Source organism: Ctenopharyngodon idella, chromosome 3 (genome assembly GCF_019924925.1).
Source record: "Ctenopharyngodon idella isolate HZGC_01 chromosome 3, HZGC01, whole genome shotgun sequence".
NCBI lineage: Eukaryota > Metazoa > Chordata > Actinopteri > Cypriniformes > Xenocyprididae > Ctenopharyngodon > Ctenopharyngodon idella.
In genome coordinates this window covers 27,940,675-27,966,471 of record NC_067222.1, presented here as the reverse complement: position 1 = coordinate 27,966,471, position 25,797 = coordinate 27,940,675, and the positions used below count along the sequence as shown (strand labels likewise).

The following is a 25,797-nucleotide window of genomic DNA, read 5'->3' as shown; positions in this document are numbered from 1 at the left end:
GATCACATCTCATTTGTATATCGCAGTGAAAGCATCTGCTTTTTATCACATGTGTTGTTTGCTCTTAGGGTGTGAGAGTTTCAAGTGCTTCAGTTAAACACTGACAGATCAAGTGATATAAAATGAAAGCATAAAATTGTGAAAGATGCAGACTGGATGTAGTAAGAGGAATGATTACAAAAGTCATATCTTGCAGTTGCAAAACTAATTTAGCATTTTTAACATTTTCACAGACCAAAACATATTGTCAAAGACAAGAATAAAAAAAAAAAATGAAACACGGGCAACTTTTGCATATTAAAGGAAGTTGTCTAAATGAATTTTAATGACGAACAGTTTCACTACTGAAATGTCACAGAAAACCCCTGGTTTAATTTAGCACAGCACACAATTTGTATTTAAATTTATTTTTAAATTTAAAATTGAAACTTCAAAACTGGTAAAAGCAGAGCAGAACATTGCATTATACTGTCTTTACACTTTTAAAAAAATGTTAAAAATGATACGATATATTCTTTTGTTACCATGACTGAGCATTTTCACAACAAGGAAATAAGTTTGAATGCAAAACATTACAACAATAAATTATGAACTTTGATCATGTAAATAATTAACAATAATTATATATATATATATATAATGCCTAAGCCTGTTTGTGTTCCTCATTTGTAAGTTGATTTGGATGTTACAGGTTAACGCTCTGCTGTCTGGATCAGGTAGGCTACTACAGATGAGAAGTGATGATGGCCTGGCTTCTAGTGCTGAGTTGTGGAAGTTGCAGGAGTGGATATGACTTTTATCCTGAGGTCCTGTCCATCGTTCACTGTTGTTTGCAGCTCTGAAGAAAGTTAATTTTGTCACTGATAGACTGATTGTCTCTAGCTGAGTCTTCCTGTTCCTCATCTGTAGAAAACAAGAAAAACATCCTTTGACACGAGCAAGAGTGCTGCAGTTCGTGATTCTGCAATCAGCATGAAGCCACAGATAAAGGATTAGTTCACTTTAAAATGAAAATTACCCCATGATTTACTCACCCTCAAGCCATCCTAGGTGTAAATGTGTTTCTTCTTTCAGATGAACACAATCAGAGTTATATTAATAATCACCCTGATGCTCTCAAGCTTTATAATGGCAGTGCACGGAAACCACTTGTTTGAAGCTCAAAAAAGTGCATCTATCCATCATAAACAAAACATACTCAACATGGTTCCAGGGGATTAATAAAGGCCTTCTGAAGCTAAGCAATGCATTTGTGTAAGAAAAGTATCCATATTTAACAAGTTATAAAGTAAAATAATTAGCTTCCGCCAGACCGCCTTCCGTATTCAACTTACGAAGAAAATGTAGCGCCTCTTGCAGTTCAAAACGCTTAGGCTACGTCCTACGCCTTCCCTATTCAACTTACGAAACAAGCGTAACTGACATCACATCATTTACGCTTGTTTCGTAAGTTGAATACAGAAGGCATTCTGAGTGGAAGCTAGTTATTTGGTAACACTTTACAATAAGGTTCGTTAGTTAAACATTAGTTAATGTATTAACTAACATGAACTAACCATGAGCAATACATTTGTTATTGTATTTACTAATCTTTGTTAACATTAGTTAATGAAAATTCAGCTGTTTATTGTTTGTTCATGTTAGTTCACAGTGCATTAACTAATGTTAACAAGATTTTAATAATGTATTCGTGAATGTTGAAATTAACATTAACAAAGATTAATAAATGCTGTAGAAGTGCAGTTCATTATTAGATCATGTAAACTAATGTAGTTAACTAATGTTAACTCATGAACCTTATTGTAAAGTGTTACCAGTTATTTTACTTTGTGTTAAATATGGATATTTTTCTTACACAAATGCATCTCTTCGCTTCAGAAGGCATTTATTAACCCCAAGGAGCTTTGTGGAGTGCATTTATAATGGATGGATGCACTTTTTTTCGAGCTTCAAACAGGTGCATCAGGATGAGCATCAGGGTGATTATTAATATAACTCTGATTGTGTTCATCTGAAAGAAGATAGTCATATACACCTAGGATGGCTTGAGGGTGAGTAAATCATGGGATAATTTCATTTTAAACTGAGCTAATCCCTAAATTATATCCAAGTTTGATAAACAAGTTTATATTGAGTGTCAATCACATTTTAGATGTACTATTGCCAGGTACTTTCTCTGTGCTTTGCCAATGAAAATTATTCAGAACAAATCAGAGACAAAACCAACTGCTGGCGTCTCTAAGCAGCAGACTGTAGGCTAGTTCTATCTATCTATCATCCATCTGTCTGTCTGTCTGTCTGTCTGTATTATTGAATTATAAATTTTCTAAAAATTTCATTATCAAGCTAAAATATAAAATAATAAAGGAAGGATAAAACCATTTTGAAATCGAAAAAATTGAAAAAGTTACATTTGACTGTTTCAAAGTTGTTTTATTCTTTTTTAACTTGTGTTCAGTACTTTTTACACAAATATAACTTTTTTTTAAACAATCAAGAACATTATTATCCCTTTTGAGTCTAAATTTTAAGAATATTGTCTTACTGTCCAATATCTGTTGGTCTGTTCTCCTCCTCGACCTTCTTAACTCCTTTGCCTTCAATGCCTCTCTCACTTTGTGTATGTTCTCTTCCCTCTTCTTTCGCTCTTCCTCCAATTTTCTCTCCTCTTCTTTCTCCATTTCTCTGGCCTGTTCCAACACCTTCTCACTGTAGAGCATTGTCTCTCCGTTGGTAGCCATCATTTTCGTGATTTTGACCAGAAGTTCAGCCACCTGGTCCTCACCTGCTTTGGGATTGCTGTACAGAGCATGAAAACGCCCTCCACAATTCCCAACCAGCCTGTTTAGCTCCACGTTCAACTTTACTTCTTGCTTTAGGGTGGAACCGCGTAACTGTTTTCTGTCTAAGATTGTGAAGAGCACCAAACTGTAACTCCAGGCTTCTGGACCAAACAGCTCAACATGTTCCTCCACAGCACGGCGCTCACGCTGAGAGAACGAGAATGACAGTGGTACCACCAGCAGCAGGGCATGGGCACCAGGCTGGCACAGACTCATACTCCTCATTATCTCCTTCTTCACTGGCCATACTGATGCAGAGGAGCCATTGACGTTGAACCATTCCCAACCTGGGGTGTCAACCACAAGCACCTGCTGTTCTTTCACCAGACCCTGACATGGGAAACTCACTCGAGTCTTTACCCCAACCTCATCAAAGGCTTTCTTGCCCAAAATGGCATTACCAACAGCACTTTTCCCAGCTTCTGTCACTCCAACTAGGACCAATCTCAGTTTAGGACAGTCAGAAAGATTAATCCCTTGTTCTGTGGATAAAAAGATATAGACATGACAAAAATTTGATTGTCAGAGCGAAACAAAACAGGCTATTTGATTTTATTACTGTGCTCTAGGCCTAAATTTAACATTTATATTGAATTGCATATAAAATTGTAGTTTTAACATAAACTAATAAACTTAATGTGATGCATATTTGTTAGTCGTACATAAATCAAACAGGTAAGAAACATCTAAGATTCACTCAAAAAAAAAAAAAAAAAAACTTGGCATATATTAACTATTTGCATCTGTTTTACCCAGACAGCAACATAGTGACGGCCCAGATCCGGCCCATATCTGGTCCGTGTGTAATCCACATGTACCAGATGTGGGCTGGATCTTGGCCACACTATGTTGCTGTCTGGGATTTTATTTAAATAATCTTATTTTCATTTATGCATTTATTAAAATTGCTTAGAATCAACATACATTTGTTCATTGTGAAATAAAAAAGTTCATTTAGTCAATTAAAAAGTATATAAAAAGTATGGATAAATAAACAAGCAATATTCAGTTAAAATGTATGAGATTAAAACAAATTGGATTTATTGATGATAAATATATAAACTTGGCTGTGTATTTAAAACACAATCAGTTTGTTAGTATTATTACAGAAATCTGACCCGTTTCATTAACGAATGTCTGACAAATATGCAACCCATTAAGTTTATTAATGTTAAAACTATGTAATCCAAATGGATGGAAATTTTATTTGTAATTCAAATACATAAATCTTAACTTTAGGTCTAAATATTTTTTTTGAGTGGAATACTTGATTACAGTTCATTCAGTGGTCACATATTTCCTAATATCCCTATTGTCCTTGGCAACACTTTATATCACAACTATATGGGTATAACTGAAACCGGTGCTACTTCTATGTCTCTCATATCACATTGCAGACTTGCTCTCTCATTTCATACAAATCCAGTTGACTCCATCTTGCATCTCTATTATCGATTGTGATGACCTCAGAGGATTTCATTATTAACATTACTGTAATATTGTTGCAGTGTTAAAAGGACGATTTAGTATATTGCAATGGGCTATTTTTTCTTAACGGAAGCCTTAAGATAGTATCCGGGTAAAATTATAAAATAATTTCACCTCAAATCAATATTTAATCCCCACATATTTATATTTGGTGTTGGGTTTATTTTACGATAATAACTAGCTGACTGTACTGTACACTATCACTTACATGAGGGGACAGCTGAAATAAATGTAATACTAAAGCCATTGTAGCCAATTTTGGATAACCATTTTAGATTACATTTAACTTTTTGTGTTGCTTGGTTTTAATCAGTAGCAATAAAGACAGTAATAAAAAGACTATGAATATCAGCTACTGGCTTTTCAAATTATTGCTCCCTTGATAATAATATTGTATAATGAGCACACACCACATCTTTAGACACTAATTGCTTCATTAAGTTTTTACTTGGTACATGCCTTATCGATTTGGAGGTTTAATAGAGGTCTTTTTCATTAAGCATTACAAATATCACATACTGTAGGTCTACCTCTGTTGACCAAATATCTGATGAATATAACTTTGGCCTTATTTCACTGCCATGACTGACTTCAAAGCAGTTAGGTCAAATTTAATAGCAGTAAGACAAATCTTTTTGACTAAAAAATTTTACGGTGTTACTAAAATCAATACAACAGAATCTGAATTACATGTCTTAAAATACATGTCTTAATACATGTCTTAAATATACTATAACAGTCCCTTAAGAAAATGTAGTAAAATTGGTAAGATCAGTAAAATGAAATGAATGAATTCTCCAGTATATCACTGATTGTAATAGTTTAACTATTGTACCTGTGGCATCTGTGGCAATTAAAGTCTACTTTCTAAATGTTCATTAACAAAGACATAATATGCACTATAAAAAACAGCAACATTGAACAAATCATGCATGATTTACTTTTGGTTACATTACTCTTACAGAAAAAAAAAAAAAATTAACTCGTTACTAAGAACCTGTACATCTGTTTACTGACCGTGACTGTGTGAAATATCTGTTATCTCATCCATTCTCTTCCAGTCTGTTCAGTGATTTTTTTTCTTTCTTCGGTCAAATGTGCTGCTCTCTTTAAAAAAATTTCATTATTTTCTGATTACTTGATTGTCTGTTACCGCAGGATCGATTGGACTAGAACATATTTCATCTGTCCTCTTATCTAAATATTGTTTTCTCTGTACATTGTCAGCGCAATCCTGTGTCAGTTCTGATCACGCTGTTTACAACCCTTTTTTACTGTCATATCCAAAGTACAAACTAAGACCAAGCCTGTTGTATTACTGAAAATTTATTACTGAACATTTATGCTGTTTAAGAACTGATCTTTCTATCATCTCATCATAGGCAAATCAGTTTAGTAGTTTTTTTTTTTGTTGTTGTTTTTTCATTTTTAAACGATTATTTCTAAAATAAAAAGTCACTCTTAATCCTACATTTCATGCTACATTCATTGGCATGTAAATATGCATATTTAGTTATAATACTATAGTAAATGAAGTGTGATGTGTGATGTAAACCCTAAATTAAAATGTTACTCTATGGCCTGGTTTCAAAGACAGGATTAGGTCTTAGTTCAATTAGGATATTTAAGTATCTTTTATAAATGTACACTAGAAAAAAAACATTACTGGTGTGCATCTTGAGACAAAACAATGGCAGTGACACATATTTTAAGATATTTCAGTACAAGTTGCTTTCAGTTAAAACAACTTAAACATGCATTTTAGTCTAGGACTAGCTTAAGCCTTGTCTGTGAAACCAGGGAAATTTTATTATAATTAATTATTAACATCCAACCTTAAAAGACAGGGGAAAGAGGTCCACGTCAGTCTTTGTACACTATGCTGCTTTCACACTGATTCCAAAGGTCATTTGTTTCTCCACATTGCAGAAGTGCAGCATAATGGAAAGTCTTAACAACTATTTATGTAAATATAAAGGCTATGTTTTTCCAAAAGGTGAAACCACTGAGGAATACATTGACTCTCTTCAGCATTTTGAGATTCGTGACAGTGATGTTTTTTTGGTGACATACCCCAAATCAGGTACGATTGATCCTTTCAGTTGTAAAAATGTGTTTTTCTGGACATAAATCAATTTATTATACTGGTTTTCACCAAGGAGGGGCATGATTACAGATTCTGTTAACAGGACAAGAGACCAGGGGCCTCATTTATAAAATGTTGCGTAGAAACCGTCCTACATTTGATCTTATGGTCATTTCTCAATTTTGCGTACATGTGAATCAGAGAACGAACGTGTGTACACCTCTCTTCCAGAAGTTAAATTTTTTCACTTAGGGGTGTACTCACTTTTGTGGCCAGCGGTTTAGACATTAATGGCTGTGTGTTGAGTTATTTTGAGGGGACAGCAAATGTACACTGTTATATAAGCTGTACACTCACTACTTTACATTGTAGCAAAGTGTCATTTCTTCAGTGTTGTCACATGAAAAGATATAATAAAATATTTACAAAAATGTGAGGGGTGTACTCACTTCTGTGAGATACTGTATGTATATATATATATATATATATATATATAAAGAATAGATAAACTTTTACTACTGCACTTGTAACAAACTCCTAACTTGCATGACAACTGGTCCCAGCCTATTCAGTTTGCTGCTAACCTTCAAGATATGCATGTGTGGGATTTATTTGGTTGTTTACATATTGAACCTTATTTTTGCAGGTACAATATGGACACAGAACATCATAAATTTAATTTGTGAGGACACAACAGACAAAACATATCCCAACAATCTTGAGAAGATGCCATGGTTAGAGTACCGTGAAGGCAGACCTGACTATTCCTTGCGGCCGTCTCCACGGCTCTTTGCCTCCCATCTCACACCCACACTGATGCCACTAGGTCTTAAGGACAAGAGAGGAAAGTTAAGTATTTACGCAGTCTGTCATGCAAAACGTAAAGTAAATAATTATATTAATAATAATAATAATGTATTATTTGTGTGGGTAAGCCAATTGTAAGCCACATGTTTAGTTGTATAATCAAATGTTAGACAAATTTTTGTTTGGTCTAAACCTCATTGCTCCTCATGTCTTTTAAATGACAGATCATATATGTAATGAGAAATCCAAAAGACAATGTGGTGTCATTTTTCCACTTTTCCCATGTCTGGGCCAAAGTTGAGACTCCCAAGAGCTTCGAAGACTTTTTGCAGCAGTATCTAGCAGGAAACGGTAGGAATTACAGCACATCAAAGTATGTTTTAGACATTTTTTTGGACATTAGCTTGGTATTTTTAAAAATCGGGCTTAATTCAGGCTTATCGACCTTAATATGACACAAAATGTAGGTGTAAGGTTTAAGAAGTATCAATTCATACCTTGTGTTTTAGTTGGCAGTTCATCTTGGTTTGATCACATCCGAGAGTGGTACACTAAAAGAGAGCAGTACAACATCCTTTTCCTGACATATGAGGACATGGTCATGGTAATCACAGCCTCAAAATATCTCAAAGTATTTGCAGAATGCTCTTTATTACAGATTGTTTAAGATCTCTTTTGATACTGATGCATTTGGCTCCACTTTCAGGATCTCAGGACAGCAGTGGAGAAAATCTGCATGTTCTTGGGGAAAAATATGGATGACACTGCTATTGCACGTATTGTGGAGAAGGCCACTTTTAAAAACATGAAGCAGGACCCCAAGGCAAACTATGAATTCATCCCACAAGATCTACTACTTCAGCCCCAATTCATGCGCAAAGGTCAATGTTCAAAGATCACAATGTGGAATGTGTAGACAAGCTGTATCCTTCAGTTATTCTGTTGTTATTAGGGGCCAATCACCGAAGGTGCGTAGGCACCTATTGTAATTGTTGGCATTCTTATTATTATTCTTTTTCCATTTCTTCTTCCGCTCTGGAAGTCTATGGCAGCTCATAGAACTGCTTGCGGGAAAGTTATGAAATTTGGCACACAGATAGAGGACAGTCTGAACAGTCTGTCACCAGAGCAAATTTGAGCACCAGAGTCTCTAACTTAATCTCTCTAGTGCCACTGTCCAAAGTTGCACTTTGAGATTTATTTTTTCCTCTGATTCTGAATTTTCTGAAAAATCTACTTTTTTTTTATTCATCCTAGGCCGTTGCTCCAATTTTCACAAAAATTTAACCACGTCATCTTCAGACCATGCCGATAAAAAGTTCAAGGCAATTTGTCAAACCGTTCTTGAATAACGCACAAACGAATTTGACAAATTCCCCCCAAAAATGAATGTGAGGCTATATGTCCGCAATGCTTTAGCGTACTCTGACCAAACTTGGTGTGTGGTGTATTCTGACCAAATTTTCTATATCAGCCTTTTGGATTTTTGTCACACAACGCTACATTTTACGAACGCATTGGTGTATAATTACGAAACATGTGTCTTTGGCACTATGCGATGACAGTATTGAAAATGTTTCGGGGCAGCACCACCTTTTATGTTGTAATTAAAGTTGTAATGAAACTTTGCTATAGTCGGTCAAACTTCCTGTCCGCCATTTTGATTTTCTTTAAAAAAACCTGCTTTTTCGAACTCCTCCTAGACTGCTTGTCTGACTTTCACCAAATTAGAGTCATATCATCTTCTGACTGTGCCAAAAAATGTAAGGATTTTGTGTCGATATTCGAAACCGTTTTCGTATAGCTCCGCAACAAATTCAAGGCATTATGCCAAAATGACTCTGAGACTGTATCTCTGCAATGCTTTGGCATATTGACACCAAACTTTGCGTGTGTCATTGTCACCTCACTCTGACCACACCACATCAATTTGGTTACTCATCAGTTTAAAATCATCTTAATATGCCTTTAATTGCTCTTTGTTGCAGTTGGTCTGATGTTTCCAGCCATGGTGGCATGACTTCTTGTGCCTTCTTTGTGCTTGGCCCCTTAATGGCTGCTTGCAACATTATTTGTTTTGCGGTTGCAGGTACTGTAGGAGATTGGAAGAACACATTCACTGTGGCACAAAATGAGATGTTTGACCAGATCTTCAAAGAAAGGATGGGAACCTTACCACTGCACTTCATCTGGGACTTGGACACCAAGACAAAGCAAAACTAGTCACAGAAGAAACAGAACAAGCATGTTGTTTTCCCCAGTGGACATCAAACACTGATAGTTGGTTTGGAAGGTTTTAGCATTTGAATTACCAGTAAACAGTGTTTCTGAAGAGCCCCATTGGCTGTAAACCACAAAGTGGTTAATATAGATATACACTAGGTTTTTTTTTTTTTTTTTAAATGAAATTAATACTTTTACTCAGCAAGGACACATTAAATAGATTTAAATTGAGAGTCAATGTTTATAATTCAAATAAATGCTGTTCTTTTGAATTTTCTATTCAAAGAATCCTGATAATAAATTCATCTAGTTTTTTACAATAATATTAAGCAGTTTTCAACACTGATATTAACTAGAAATGTTTCTTGAACAGCAAATCATATTAGAGTGATTTCTGAAGGGTCATGTGACAGTGAAGACTAGAGTAAAAAAAAAAAATCAGCTTTGACAACACAGGAATAAATTACATTTTAAAATATATTTCAGTAAAAAAGAGTTTTTAAATTGTAACACTATTTCACAATATTACTGTTTTTTTCTTTCAAGACAAATTGGTAAAAATACATGACTTTACTATAAAAAAAAATATAGTAAAGTTCTTAGTTCTTATAAACATAGTATAAATATAGTATATACATATAGTTCTTATATCCCTCCCTGTTCTAGCTTGTACTATTCTGAACGATGCTTGAAACTTTGTGTTTCTAGCACTTCTCGTGTTATTGCCCCTATAAGATGAATCGTTTATTGTATTCATTTCTAAGTCGGTTTGGGTAAGTTTTGGATAAAATCATCTGCTAAATGAATTAATGTAAAACCATTTAAGTAAAAATCTTAACATCCTTAAACTTTTGAATGGTAGTATACAGGTTTAAAACTGTGACAGATCTTCATATGGTGCTACACTGGGGCAATCTGACACACATCTAAAGTTAGGTTTTAATAATATAATTTTATGTAACTAAACATTTTTTTCATGACCATTATGCATCAATAGTGTGCTGAAGATTGTTTAGTTTCTTTAGGACCAGAAACAAATCATTTAGCAGCTATATCTAGGTAGTGCAACCTGCAGACCTTAATGTCAGACCAGTCACTTACAGAATCATTTCTTAAAAGAAAGTTTGTATTTGTATTGCCCTCAAGCTCCAGAACTTAATCTATAACAATTAAACTTGCAAGAGCATCCAAACCTGAGTGCGCTCATTCTTTGACAGAGACATCAGCACAGTATATGAATAATCAATTGTCTTTATTCAGCTCTGACAACATTGAAACACATAATGCTGGCAGCTGTGGTAGTTAATGACGCCTTAATTGTCTTCATCTGTTGGAGGAAATTAAAAAATATATAAGAAACAAAAGGAAACCAAATAAAAAGTACAGATAAATACTGAAGTGACAAACATTCAGCTATCCTCACCCTCTTCATCTTCTTCCTCATCCTCATCATCCTCCTCTTCATCTTCATCCGAGCTGAAGGTTCCATCAGGCAGACTGTACACCCTAATTACTTGCTGTTGAGGAACACAAAGGAGAGTTATGCATTCATAATAATGTAGAATATGGCAGAGAAATACTTCGAATTTGCCAAGGTGATTCCTCCTGGCACATCATTACAGCTAAAATTAACACTTCAGACACCATGCAAACAACCTTTTAATAGACATTTGAAGCTTCTTGCTGTTTCAGTATGTCAAAGACCTTGATTCTGAAATGCAAAAGACTAGCACCACATCTTCCACTTTACCTTATTAGGGTCTTTGAGGATGAGGTATTTGCCCTCCTCCAGCTTGCGACAGATGTCGATCACACAGCGCAGGATGCCCCAGGCATTCTCCATGCTCAGGTTAATTTGGCTGGCAAACTCGTTGGGCTTGAACTGCTGTGTGCCAAGGACAACATGCCTAGACGAGTCCTTGACATGATAACGGGAGACATACCTAAAGAGAAAAGGACACGTAGTGAGAAACCAGACAGGAAAAAGCTCAAAGAAAAACAATAACATGTAGAGATGGTGGCTTTGTACTCACCCTAATTTGAGGTACTCAGATCCCGCAAGAATAGCACAACAGGTCCAACGGGCCAATTTGTAGCTGTTGTTCTTCAGCTCTGTGGCCAGAACCGCTCCCCTCTGGGAATCCAGTTTCTGTCTCCAGTCCACTCCATTGCAGTACTGCACAAAGCACAGAATTAGATCACATGCATCTCTGAAATGGCCAAATACAATTATCCATCTCTCTTTTTGTATCTTACTCGGGAATCCCACTCATTCAGAGTTTTGACATTGATGAAAGAGACTTCTCCGTTTGCGCCGGTCATCACTCCATCATGCTCACAGCGAACCATGAGGTCAATGTCTTCCCCCAGCTTCCACCTCCGGTACCTGAGAATCAGTCAGGGAAGGTCACTATTTTGAATTACACATACTTTGCTGATAATGTCCCTTATAATAAATATATTCTTCATTCTTAGGTTTTGTTCAAACAGCACTCAAATACAACTTTATTTTTAAATACAATTTTTAGGCTCAAACACCATTTATATACTGTATCAAAATGAGTGAACAAGCCAATTTTTCTTTTCTTTTCTTTTCTTTTCTTTTTTTTTTTTTTTTTAAGCAGAGGTCAGCACATACCTGTAGGCAACCGATGCCACCTCACTCTTCTCCATGTCCTCCTCAACAAACGGGTTAGGATTGGGAAACTTGTACCTCTCTCCTCCCTGAAAACAAAGCAAAAAAAAAAATTGACACAAATGTCTTTGTTTGAAACAGAATATGGATGTTAATGGCCAGTTTACGGTGGAAAAACACAAGCATACCATTCTGAGACACTGCTGGCTGAAGTTGTGGTTGATGTAAGTGGCCTCCATGGCCAGGTTTCGGGGGGAGTTGAGGGAACTGCCCTCGTCCTGAGGAGGCTCATTCGCAGTCTCACTCACAGTAAGCAGGTCTACAAGGGAGAATGAGTTTAAGCTTTACAACTTCACATATATTACTTTATGCAGCAAAAACACAAATAACTGTTTTGGCACCAGAATAAGGCCAGAATCAAGACTCTATGGCCTTAAATATTAAACCAGGGCTTAACAGTTAGGATTATTTTACAAGTAGTTAGATATTTTTAGGCCAATATTTTCATTGGCCCAACTAAAATAAATAAAAATTGCTATTTATAAAAATGTTCCCAAACATTTCATTTTTGCAACATTTTGATATGTCAGAGAAATACATTTATCATTAAAAGTTAAATGTAAAATGACATTTAGTGATTTATAAAAGATTTACATTAAGTGTTTATAATAATTGATAATTGACAGGAGTTAATGCCTTCTGAAATGCTTTAGAGACGGATTTAAATCTGATCATCCAAACCACTTCAGGAGGTGGTTTGAGATGCATTCCAGATGAAACTGGACAGGTTTAATTGCTGGTTGTTGAAACCACATTAGTAAATTGTACTTCTCCCAAAAATGCTAAAAAACAAATGTGTGAGAGCGTGTAATAGGCTATATGACATGTTATAGCCAGATATGCCAGCGCTACTACAACACGCATTGCCGCAGATGAACAGTATCTCCTCAGCAATCCGACGCACAAACTGACACAAATGAAACTGTAAGTCACAGACACGCAACACAATCATCTTCATTACAAGTAGTGACTAAATGATCTTACCAGTGCTGATGCTGCTCTCTCTCCTATTGCTGTCTTTGTTCTTGAAATTAGCTGATGATAAATAAAATGCAGCTCTTATCTGTTGTTTTCGTTGATGTGAACTCCGTTAAATTGGTACATAGCGCATGAATTGAGGATCGGATTTATATTTGTTTTGCGGAGACAACTGTTAACAACCGTTTTAACAAATCAGATAGCTGTCTGATCAGTAAAACACATGAAGTGACAAGGTGTAAACAGGCCCTTAGTATATTCGATCCGTGCAGCTCTTAAAGTGACAGCAGCCTAATAAACCTGCTGCTATCTGTCATTAATGTTTAACAAATAATGAGAAAATCTCTTACTGCTCTTGACTGAATCAATCAAGTCAAGAACAGTGAGAGGTCCATTTCATTTGTCTTTGTTCTTTTTTAGTTTTTCTATTGTTTGTAATTCATTTGTTCTTATTTTATCAGTTTACTTGTCTTCAGTAAGCTTGAGATTTTTTTATTTTTTTTTACTTGGGCTAGTATAAGTTTGTGATATTGAAAATGGTGACAAGAATTATAAAATGTTAATGTTATCAAAAATTGATATCATAAAAACATTATTTAAATCAAAAATAACTATATTGTGATATATATCATTGTGAAATAAAATGACTCATATCGTGATAAGATTTGGGTCATATCGCCCACCCCTAGCAAAGACTATTTAAAAAAAAAAAAAAAAAAAAAAAAAACACTGGCAATTTCAACCAAACCTCATCTTTGTTAACCATCTTGATATTTTTAATTTGGTGATGTATTTAAATCAGCAGAATTTGCAACAACAGTGCTCAGAAACTAGTAAGGCATGAAAAGTAAATGAATGCAATACTAGCTGGCACTCTCACATTGACCCTGGACAATCCTTATTGTTGAGCCCTGCATATGAAGACAAGTGCAAATTTATAATAATCCCTAGAGTTAAACCAGATTAAGGCCAGCATCAAGACTCTATGGCCTTTGACATTCATCAAAATGAGCTGCACTCAACTGAAGCACATGCTTACCAAAATCAGAATTGTCTCTCTTGTCGAAAAAGAGCTTGTTGCCCACACGTTGAACGATAATATCCCAGGAGTTGACTGAGCGTGTGCAGCACATCAGAGTTGCCAGGATGGCATCGGTGGCAAACACATTTCCCTGGGTCTTTGCCAGCTGCGGATGATTTGCATTCAGAAAAAGCTCAATTAGCATTGCCATTTATACTAGAAAAGTCACATCAATGTAGTTGTCAGACAACCAGCAGCAATGACAACTGAAGTGGGTGAGTGCAAGTGTGCTTCAGAGTACCTTGCGAATCACAGGGTCATCAGTGGTGGTAACAGTGTGAAAGATCCTCTTGATGCTCTTGAGTGGTTTTTCATTGCGTGTGGTGATGCGATCGAAAGCCTTGTCGTAGTACTCAAGAGCTCCACAGCACTCACTGAGAAAGAGAAGAAAGAGAATGAAGGACTCCCTCAAGAGCAACAAACTCATATGAAATTATCTCTCAGGGACATGGGTGGTGTCAGAATGCTCACATGTCGACCGGGTCAGCCACATCCATGTATCTCATCTTCATGAGCCTAGGAAAGTCCATCTCTTCCTTCACCTCCCAGTCACTGCGCACCTCCACCGAGGAGTCCCTGGGCTTGAGCTGGGCCTGAGGTGACAGAAGAGTTAGACTGAATATATAATGATATTTGGCCAACTGAGGAGCAGAAGAGTAAAAAGCGCTGATACGGTCATACCCAGTTGATATGAAAACTCAATACTAAAAATGCCCATATTGGTGAGGTATTAATGTAAACACAGTCAGTTTGTCTTAAAGTCTTGATGAAACGGAAGTAGTGATATCTTCTCTTAAGTATTGTGATGAGTGTAATGTGAGATCCAGTGAAAAGAGCTCTCTGAGTTCTGCAGTGTTCTCCCATACAAACCACTAAACTAGCCAGATGAAAGCGCTGACATATTCAATGCTGACGTGGAAAACAGGAGAAACGTGGTGCCGCAACGATACAGTTAGAAGGCTTTTCAATCCACAAATCACCAACATTTACCATGGATTTACTCTAGTAACACAAACGTATTATGCGAGAAATGTGGGATATTCACATGAAATTATTAACGAAGACATTAACAGTATTAAAGGAGTAATAGAATATAATTAATAGGCTATAGCAGTTTATGCATTTGTGTTATACTAAATACTTTAGGCTACTGTTTTTCATAAATACCACAGAAACAATTTAGTTACTTTTTATCATGGCAGTGAGGTGCAACGCATGGTTTTATCTGTGGTTAACATGATCTAAATGCTATGGAAGACCCAAATTTTACCCTATAAATATTAGGTTGTTATAATTTTTATAGATGCTACCGTTTTGTTAATGAACATAAATTTACATCTCTATCCCAACTCAAGCTACTGTCAAATGTGCATTTCTAAGAGACAAAACATGTAATATTAATTTTTGAAATGTTCACCTGTTTGGCCAGTGTTTGTCAAGTTCTGATGATTAAGAGTAGTCAGATGATAAAACCACAGTTAACTGACTGGTTTCAACAACTTTCACTCAGTAGCAAAAATTTGCCTTTAAACTTGAAAGAAATAAAAATTTGACACTTATAATTATCGGGTAACACTTCACAATAAGGTCTCATTTGTTAACATTAGTTAACATATTAACTAACATGAAATAACAATGAGCAATACATTTGTTACAGTATTTATTAATCTTTGTTAATAAAAATCCAGCTGTTCATTGTTTATTCATGTTATTTCACATTGCATTAACTAATGTTAACAAATACAACATTTGATTTGCATAATGTATTAGCAAATGGTGAAATTAACATTAACTACGATTAATAAATGCTGTAGAAGTATTGTTCATTCTTAGTTCATGTTAAATAAAGAAGTTAACAAGTGTTATCTAGTGAAACCTTATTGTAGTGTTATCAATTATCGATAACGACTGAAATAAAAAAAATATATATATTTGTGATAATTTTTGGCCATGTCACCCAGCCCTTTTACGAAGTCAAATAGAAATGAATACACGTGGATAAATCGTTCAAGATCAATAAGATCAATAATATGCATTTACAAAACAGAAATTCAATTTTATGTCAACTTTAAGTAAATGTAAAAGGATGTAATATGGATATGAAATTTTACAGAGGATATTAAAGAAAAGAAAAACAAATCCTTAAATAATATGTCATGGTAGTGGTAACTGAGTGCAAAAAATTGAAAACTGAAATTAAAGAGAAGGTGAAACGCTGTGTGGCTGGAGATCAAAGAAAAGATGAAAAGAGATGAAACAGATGCATTTGATACCTGAGACTTCTGATCCCACTTTTGCCGAACGCCAAATTGCTTCTGGAATTTCTTCTGCAAGCGCATACGGTCCCTGTTCAGAGAAAGATGAGGCTGAGTGTGTGTTGACTAGGGTTTTTGTGTTTGTGTGTGGTTTTTCTACTAGTTAAGCAGAACTAACCTTTCCTTCTGCTTGGCACTCTTAGGCAGGGTCTGCATGTTGAACTGAGTAAGAGTCCTGCGATCTTTGTCTCTCCGAAGATTCCTCTGTAGAACAGAAGCACATAATAAGAAAGACTCAGAAATGAGAGAACTATAGATGATTAAAGAGAGGCTGGAGTAAGAGAGCAAAAACATAAATGTTTATAAAGCAGCTCTACCTGAGCGAATCTCATACGGTTCCGCTGATAGGCGGTCTTCTGAGTCTTAGCAGTATCCACCAACTGGAAGCTTGTTTCATCCTCCTCATGGAAATAAGCATACTGACTGCCACCTCCAAACTGAGATGAGTATTTATCTACACAGAACAGAGAACAACAATTCTGACTGATAAGTGACTCTAGCAAAACAAGTCATTGCGCTCACATATAGCAATTACTGAGGGTAAATAAAAATGAATGTGCAAACACTCACTTGTGTATCTCTTATCCTGGTAAGTTGCACCAGTCCAGTCAGCCACCTATGTACAAAAATAATTGCAATTAACTTTTGGGGAATAAAATTAATTTTGAATACTACAATTATGAGAGTACACATTTCAGAACATAAAATAATGAGGTTGGCCAGTGAATATTAACAAGAATGTACCTTTCCCAGTCGGTCTCCTTTACTGAAAGGCTGGTAGGGCATGTCTTTAAACTTCTCAGGAACAGCACAAGGACCCCATCCTGATGGATTGTCCTGGATAACCGGTGCATGAAACTTTGCCATTGCCTTAAAAAAAAAAAAAAAAGTCCATAACATAAGGCACCATTCAAGCACATTCCTATCTATCAAATTCCATAAATATACTTTTGTTTTTCTATTTTTGAGTGCTGCCTTTAGACAAAAAATTACTAACATATCAAGAAGTGAACTAAGCGCTAAAGGAAAAATGCAAGTAAAATAGTTGTATGATTGCATGTGTCACTGTTTATTAACAACATGTAATGATAAAGTGTGGAAAACCCAATCTACTTTTAGAAATAACAACAGTAAAATTAAAAAAAAATGTAAAACAATTTATAAATGTGGTGTTGGGAAGGATTGTTGGGAGTGATGCCGGTTCCGGACACATGACCTAAAGTCTCGTTTTCATTGGTCAGTCAGTATTCTTTTGACAGACGAACAAGACAAATCGAAATACACTACGAAAATAATCTTATTTTTCAACATCCGGCGTGGAAGATTCATAATGGAACAACCAATTCGTGTTTTGTCGCAAAAAAATAGCAATTGAACGAATAGGCCTTCGACTGTTCAAATCTATGATCATTGCCACGGCGCGCAGTTGCGTCTCTACGACCATAGTGTACGACATCCTCCAGGACTTTACAAGCGGCCATGATGAAAAGTCTCGCCGCTAAATAACTCGCCGCTACACACATGTACCCTTCCCTCTCCCATTTTGACGTAGTTTATATTTGTAAAAAGCAGATACCAGATGAACAATTGGGTCTGAACGATAAACAGTAGCGCGGAAGGATTGAGCGCGTAAAAGCAGCTGATGGATTCAGCAGTAGCGCACATGCTGCTCTCCTGACATGAGAACCAACTGATCTCAGTCATTTACCGCGGCTTCAGTTTTCCGTTCCTGGCTGTAATATTGAAGTATTTTACATAATTTCAGGCAAAACCTACCTTTATTGGAGTACGAATTCGTATTGATTCAAGGATGCACGACTACTCCCAGACGGTGCGGTGAGAGCCCGTGCCGTAAAAAGGAACGAGTCACTCCAATTTTACGACACTTTACAAACAAAATAAAAGTCCGCCTGATTTGCGGATGTGTCCGAAATAAAAGCTCACAGTCTGAGCTGGGTTGTTTGAAGAACAACGATTTAGACTTGCACAGTAACTTTTAATTAAGTGATTTATATTTTCATGTTGTTGAATTAATTTTGGAGTTTAGAGTATGCATATAAAAACATTAGCCTGAAAGAACGTTCAGTTCACAATTTAAATGACTACATACATCACACCATTTTTATTTATTTTTTCATAATGTATAATCACAGTGTACCCGATTTACATAGTATTTGTGGGATAGATAAAGGCACTCTGTTGTAGGCCTATTTCTGGAGAAAGGTATTGGATGTAATGTCACAGCCATCAATAGGCTACTGACATTTTCTAAGCCTTGTATTTTGGGCCTGAATGAATGTATTTTATATCTGAATGATTATCAGGAAACGGAAATCAGTTTATAGACCCAGTGTGCAGATATGGCATGAAGGTTTGTTACATTCCCTGTCTTTGGAAAAACTTTTGGTTTAAAGAGGAAATGATTAGTTTTTCCCAAAGCCTTTTTTTTTTTTTTTTTTTTTTAGGTAGTTATCACCTTGCTAAAGCCCCAGAGTAACCTGTCTAATTTAACATGTGGGTCCTGTTATTCTGTATTTAATATATATATATATCTCAATCTCAATGATTATATATATATATCTCAATCTCAATGATTAAATTTATTTTAACAATTATGATAAAGGTTTTTGGTGTGTCCCTGAAATTATTGTCTACTGTTTTTCTGTTACATGTAACGGACCAAGTAGGAAACAGTGCCTTTATCCCAATGTGACATATTGATTTAAATGTATTTTTGAAGCATTAACTGATTCAGCTTGTACATGACACATTACTGACAGCTTCACCTGCATTTTTAACTCTCTATAAAATGTTCCAGTATTGTTTAAAATTTGATTAACTGTTTTTTTTTTTTTTTTTTTTTTCAGTAATTAATATTTTAGATTGAGAATGATTACTCAAGAGAGCCACAAAACCCACTCAACTCCATTCATGTGCGTGTCAACCCAGCAGTGTTCTGCAAGTTGAGTTACCCACAGTGTAGGCGGCACAGTTTGAGAATATGTTTGAGCCAAGTTCCTGGACTCCTGGAGATAAACATGTTCACACAAAAACCAAGAAGTCCCAAAAAAGGCATCATGCAAAAGTGAAAAAAAGAGTCTTTGCTGAAAGTACTTCTACACCACAAATTCATAGTGCAGTGTGTTTGCACTCTTATATTTAACCCTGGACCACAAAACCAGTCATAAGGGTCAGTTTTTTTAAATTGAGATTTATACATCATCTGAAGCTGAATAAGCTTTCCATGGTTTGTTATGATAGGACAATATTTGGCCGAGATACAACTATTTGAAAATCTGGAATCTGCCAGTGCAAAAAAATCAAAATGTTGAGAAAATCCCCTTTAAAGTTGTCCAAATGAAGTCCTTAGCAATGCATATTCACTCACAAAAATAAATGTTTCATTTATTTACGGTAGGAAATTTGCAAAATATCTTCATGGAACATGATCTTTACTTTATATCCTAATATACTTTATATCCTAAGAGCTCTTGTAGTGTGAAAAGTTTCATGCATTTATTCATAGGGAAGATACTCTGATCCAGAATGAGCAAATACATGTATGAGAGCGATGCAGAGAGCTTGGTTGAGTACACTATTCAGCGGACGGAGCCAGAATCAGTGCTGCTGGCTGTCCGACACAAACACACAAAGATCCCATGGGACGTGCTGACATTTCAGTATAAATTGTGCTGTCTCTCTGTTCATTCAACATAAAACTAATGAAGGCATTCGTGTACAGAACTTGTCAGAGTTATAGATTGGTATTGTGTAAGTTGACAGCTTTGATGGGATACTTGCTGAGACATTCTGTATTAATTCCATAGAGGAAACAGACTCTACTGAATGATAAGAAACTTGATAATCCCATTAAACTAGAGAATGTTATAAGCCTTTTGATCATCAGTAGGCACAGAAACAGTTTCTCTTTCCTGTAAGTACTGCTTCTCCACTGGGTTTAGTTAGATTTGGGCCTCACTAATTCAGTTGCTTCCCTCATTAACCCAGATCGACCGGTGACGCGGTTCTGGGGCTCCCTGATGCCATCCCCCCATGGCTTCCTGTAGGCATCTTGAAGAGCACCTGCTGAGTGCCGTCTCTCACATCATCAAACTATTTTAGTGATTCTCTCTATTGGTATTTTACATCTGTTCTATCTGTGGCCCATAGAAATGAGGCATATTTACACTCTTGGCCTCATTAAGAGGAATTGAGAGTCCATTTGATGTTTTAGGGAGCTGTTGCAGGCAGTGCTAATGAAAGGAATGCTCTTTGGACTGAGCACCACTTTATTTTAGTGATGTGATGTTACAAAATTGATATGTGAAAGTGAAAGCATATCGATTTCATTCTACTTTCCATTATAATCACATGTCTGGGATCTGCAGTCACACGAGGAAATCTTTTCATTACACCCCATAGCAAAATCAACACATTTGTGAATGTTACCTTAACACTCTGAGTGAGTGGGAACTGGGAAAGAGTGTCAATGTTCATATTTTTATATTCTCTTTTATGTGCCAGCTTATGCCACATGTGAAGAAGCTCTTTGAAATCTTGAGCACTATAGATTTTGTACAGCAGTATGTCTTAATGTGACTTGCTGTGATGTGTTAGACTCATTTAGCATTGCAATGACAATTTTGTCAGCATGGCAACAGTATAGCTTTTCAAACCAAGTGTTGTATATAAAACCTTTGACATTTGTATTTCTATAGTGTTATAAGCTAAATGTGAACCAGTGAAAAACCATATTATTTGTACTTCTACTCAGACTTCTTTTTCACTACATTGTATAATTTCAGCAAAGTTATAAAGTGAAGTCTGCTGTATGGCCTTCAAATAAGAACAAATGTTTGAATGTGATTATGGAAAGAACAAGAGTACATGATGAAACCTCGATTTGATGGCAAATGCAGTTTAGAGTTAGTGTCAGATCATTCTAAGAGTGTCAATTAAGAGGCCTTGCTCACTAGACAATTTCAATTGAATGTGACAAAACAGACAATATTTTCTGGGTAATATTGCAACAAATCAGACATGAGTCATGACATTGCAAAATAAGATAAATTCTCAGTTCACATGATCAAATAGTTCAATTTTACCATCGTAACTATCTAAAATAGGAGGTTTTTGACCACTCTAGATATTTAAATTATGTCCACCTCCATTAGACGCACATGTCATATTCCATATTAAGAGCATAACATAAAAAAAATCTATTGGCATATGGAATCTTCACTTTTTAAAGAGATAAATCAAAGCTGACGGCTGGTGAGGTGTGAAATCAGAGATTTGACAGATGAGGTCCTGCAGTTGGCTGCAGGGGGATAATAGGTGCAGAGAACCAATCAGACATCAACTGATTAAGAGTAATGGAAGTGTCTTGAGCAGAGCTAGTGAGGAAAGGTCAACACAGACACACAAAAAATTACAAACCAGAATTAAACAAAGTGTTTCCTCCCAGGTGTGTGTGTGTGTGTGTGTGTGTGTGTGTGTGTGTGTGCATGCATTTTTGAGATTTATGAGGACACAAATGTGTATAATGACATGGGTATTACACTTGTATTACGACATAAACATGAAATATGAGGACATTTCATGAGTCCTCATATTTAAAATAGCTTTAAAAACACTAAATGTTTTATTAAAAATGTAAAAATGCAGAGAGTTTTCTGTGATGGGTAGGTTTAGGAGTAGGGGTAGTGTAGGGGGATAGAATGTACAGTTTGTACAGTATAAAAACTATTACGCCTATGAAATGTCTTCACTGTGATAGCAAAACAAACCTGTGTGTGTGTGTGTGTGTACTTTTATTTATGGGGTCCAGATGACCCCACAAAGTACGAAAGATACGGAATCTTTGACTTTGTGGGGTCCTTTACAAAATCTTTTATATGAGACTAAATGTTGACTCAATATAGCTACTATCGTCCTTCCTTGCACTATACCTAAAACTACCCGTCACAGGAACCTAAAGTAATTCTAACATTATATATATATATATATATATATATATATATATATATATATAGGCTATATAGGCTATATATACATATATGTAATGCGATCTGGGAAAACCCGTCGGATGTCGCGCTGGAACGTTTTCAGTAAAGTCAAAAAATAGGTCGAATGTAATATTTTTGTCAAAATTGGGTTTTAATTAAATTGTCGTTCTATAACATCTTGTCAATCATCTCTGAAAATATCTTGCCAAAATTCGCCTGTTAAGTGCAGAAAAATAGCGATTTATAGAGGCAAACTGAAAAGACTCTTTCTCTAACGTTACTGTTTAAGAACCAACCGACGGAAGTGGAAAAAAAAATCGGCCATAGCTTCCCTTTTAACACTACAAAGACAGTTCACCTATCAAAATAAACCACATAACATGTAGAATGAAGGTGTATTAATGCAAATTTCCCGCCAGTCCGTATAAACTACGGGATGCAAAGATTTTTTTTTTTTTTCGAATACAACGCGTTATCGTGATAAGAGAACAACGGAGCTATAATGAACACACATGTTCTAATTATGTGTTTATTAGAGGTTGAATTCAAATCAAATACTGCCAAACTGCCCATAATTCTGAATAGGATGTCTACTTCATAAAATGTATGAAAATATGGAAATGTATGGTTCAGATCACTCAAATAAATGAAGGCGCACTTAAATGGTCAGATATGGAGCTTGGGTGTCATCTAGTGAAAAAGTTTAGTACTGCACCCAAACAAAATCTTACTGAAAGCTAATTTTTGAAATATATCAACCTAAAATTTGGAATGTTAACATTTTTGGCTTTGATTTTCTTGCAGTTTAAGAGTAAAACATGTAAAACAATTATATTTTTGCATTTTCAGAAACTTAAACTTCTATAACTTTTTTTTTTATTTCACTTTCATAATTTATTTCACTTCTACAATAATCTGACAAGTGTCTTCTTTAAAATAAGACCAACCTTAGGTCTATATTCCAAAGCATTCTTAAATTACAACAACATTTACTATCAAATTCTATTAAGTCTGATTCATTTGAAATATTGTTTGTATGATCAAGTGTTTGACTGCTGGACATGTTACATTTATGCATAATCTATATGGAATTCAACAACCTGTCACACGTTTAAAAAAATCTATATCTTCTCTACAAACAACTGTAACCTTAAAACGTTTAATTAATGTTTAAAATATTACTTAAGGGCCTGTTAAATAATGTTTAATAGCTGGTTGCTGCTCTTATCCGTCGATGTTTGATTGGCTGTTGTTGTGTGACGAAAGTTTCATCTATTTTGAAAACTCGCTTGTTTATCACAAGGTTAAATCCAGTTAATTAAGTTAATAGCTAATTATTAAGGCTTTCTCTTCTATCTTGAATAGATCGCTTCATGACGCTTCCATAACGCATCTGTATCCAATATACCGTTGTTCCCATAACAGAGAGCTTTGTTTCTCTGGCATTTTTAAATGACGCATAAAATATAATAGTTTGCTTCCATAACACACAATAATGGTCTAACGAAGTCTAAATTTTAAACATCTTTTTACTGTACCATTGTTTAAGAACCCTTTACTTCCTTTCTAAGCCAACGTGACCGCCCACGATTGTAAAGCAAAACGTGATTGGTTGTATCGAGAGTGTGCTGTGATTGGTCAGCGCAATGTGGCCGTTATTTGATAGACTTGAGTAGTCGGTGGGTGGAGTCAACCTATTTGTGGATTTGTCTGCAGTCTTGACGCTAGAAATGTTTCAGAATCCACAAATGCATGCAGCGATTCACAGGCAAAGTTGTGCTTGTGATGTAAAAACATATTTGTCAATTTTTTATTAGCAAATCTCATTTTATATATTTGTGACTTTAATTATTTTTTTGTGAAACTCCTAACATATATTTGCGGATCTCATTCTATTCATTTGTGCATACAGTTATTTTTGGTGAATCTCTTTACATTTATTTGTGGATCATAATCTATTTATTTGGAATATTGGAACAAAAATACCCCCATAGTGATTGGCTTCAATGATTAACGCTTCAAAAACGTTGTAAATAGTCATCAATCATGCTCTTCACCGAGCGCTTACAGAGATACACACTGGAGCGTTTGAATTTGAAAGTGCTTTGAAAGAGGGAGCGTTTGAAAGCAGGGGTCTATCGCGGACCAGTCCTGCTTTCAAAAGCTCCCTCTTTCAAAACACCTTCAAATTCAAACACTTCCGTGTGCTTTCTAACGTTCCAGTGCGTTAATCATTGTAGCCAATCACAGACATATCTGATGAGCGCGTGAACACAATGGTGCTTGTCACATTTTTAAAAGTTGACAGCTCTATTCTTATATATGATGTTTTTAAGATTGTCTTTGTGGGGCCCGACTAAAGGACCCCACAACGTCATAAATTCTTGATTTTACTATCTTAGTGGGGTCATTTGGTCATGTGTGCATGTTGTGTGATTCAGGTATTCCCTATATTGTGGGTACAAAATGTGTGTGTGTGTGTGTGTGTGTAGGTGATAGTAAAGACATATAATGTCACAAAAGAAGTATACGAATAGCACACTTGAATAAACTTATTTTTTGTAAGGGAGGGCAGACAAGATAAGACAGAGAGATATCAGGGGAAAATGTAGAGAAGGAAATGAAAAAGGAAGTGAATGTAGCGTCTGAATAGATCAAACACACAACTGCCCAACAAGACAGATGCTGTGTTCGAATCGCCTCCTATACCCTCATTCACTGTTCCCTACATTACTCCACTAATATAGTCCACTTGAAGGAGTGAATGAAACGAGTGAGTGAATTCGGACACTGAGTGCGCCGGAAGGGCTGCCGATTTTGCATAGTTTGTGCTTGCTGTTTAAAGGGTTAGTTCACCCAAAAATGAAAATTCTGTCATTTATTACTTACCCTTATGCCGTTCCACACCCATAAGACCTTCGTTAATCTTCGGAACACAAATTAAGATATTTTAGTTGAAATCCGATGGCTCCGTGAGGCCTGAGCATCGGAGCACAATCAGTGTATCGAATCTGCTGTTCGGAGCGCCAAAGTCACGTGATTTCAGCCGTTGGCAGTTTGACACGCGATCTGAATCATGATTCGATACACTGATTCATTGTGCTCCGATGCTTCCCGAAGCAGTGTTTTGAAATCGGCCATCACTAAATAAGTCGTTATTTTGTTTTTTTTTGGCGCTCCAAAAATATTCTCGTCGCTTTATAATATTAATATTGAGCCACTGTACTCACATGAACCGATTTAAATATGTTTTTAGTACCTTTATGGATCTTG

General features: G+C 35.8%; 3 protein-coding genes across 3 annotated transcripts; 1 reads left to right on the top strand and 2 right to left on the bottom strand.

Moving 5' to 3' along the window:
- Positions 1–67: 67 nt before the first annotated feature.
- LOC127509571 (GTPase IMAP family member 4) lies at positions 68–5,589 on the bottom strand. Its single transcript, XM_051888414.1, has 3 exons — positions 5,349–5,589; positions 2,546–3,325; positions 68–903 (listed from the first exon to the last, which is right to left on the bottom strand). The coding sequence occupies exons 1-3, from the start codon at positions 5,380–5,382 to the stop codon at positions 821–823; spliced, it is 897 nt and encodes a 298-aa protein (XP_051744374.1). The 5' UTR covers positions 5,383–5,589; the 3' UTR covers positions 68–820.
- A 1,781-nt stretch (positions 5,590–7,370) lies between these two features.
- On the top strand, positions 7,371–10,639 carry sult3st1 (sulfotransferase family 3, cytosolic sulfotransferase 1). The gene is made up of 4 exons (XM_051887628.1): positions 7,371–7,575; positions 7,734–7,828; positions 7,931–8,105; positions 9,314–10,639. Exons 1-4 carry the CDS (start codon positions 7,461–7,463, stop codon positions 9,445–9,447), a joined length of 519 nt encoding a protein of 172 aa, XP_051743588.1. The 5' UTR covers positions 7,371–7,460; the 3' UTR covers positions 9,448–10,639.
- A 217-nt stretch (positions 10,640–10,856) lies between these two features.
- On the bottom strand, positions 10,857–18,458 carry eif3d (eukaryotic translation initiation factor 3, subunit D). The gene is made up of 15 exons (XM_051887629.1): positions 18,293–18,458; positions 17,261–17,386; positions 17,087–17,132; positions 16,834–16,970; positions 16,635–16,720; positions 16,475–16,547; positions 14,673–14,794; positions 14,443–14,575; positions 14,160–14,307; positions 12,271–12,401; positions 12,086–12,171; positions 11,704–11,833; positions 11,481–11,623; positions 11,198–11,390; positions 10,857–10,964 (listed from the first exon to the last, which is right to left on the bottom strand). Exons 2-15 carry the CDS (start codon positions 17,381–17,383, stop codon positions 10,857–10,859), a joined length of 1,659 nt encoding a protein of 552 aa, XP_051743589.1. The 5' UTR covers positions 17,384–17,386; positions 18,293–18,458.
- Positions 18,459–25,797: the final 7,339 nt, after the last annotated feature.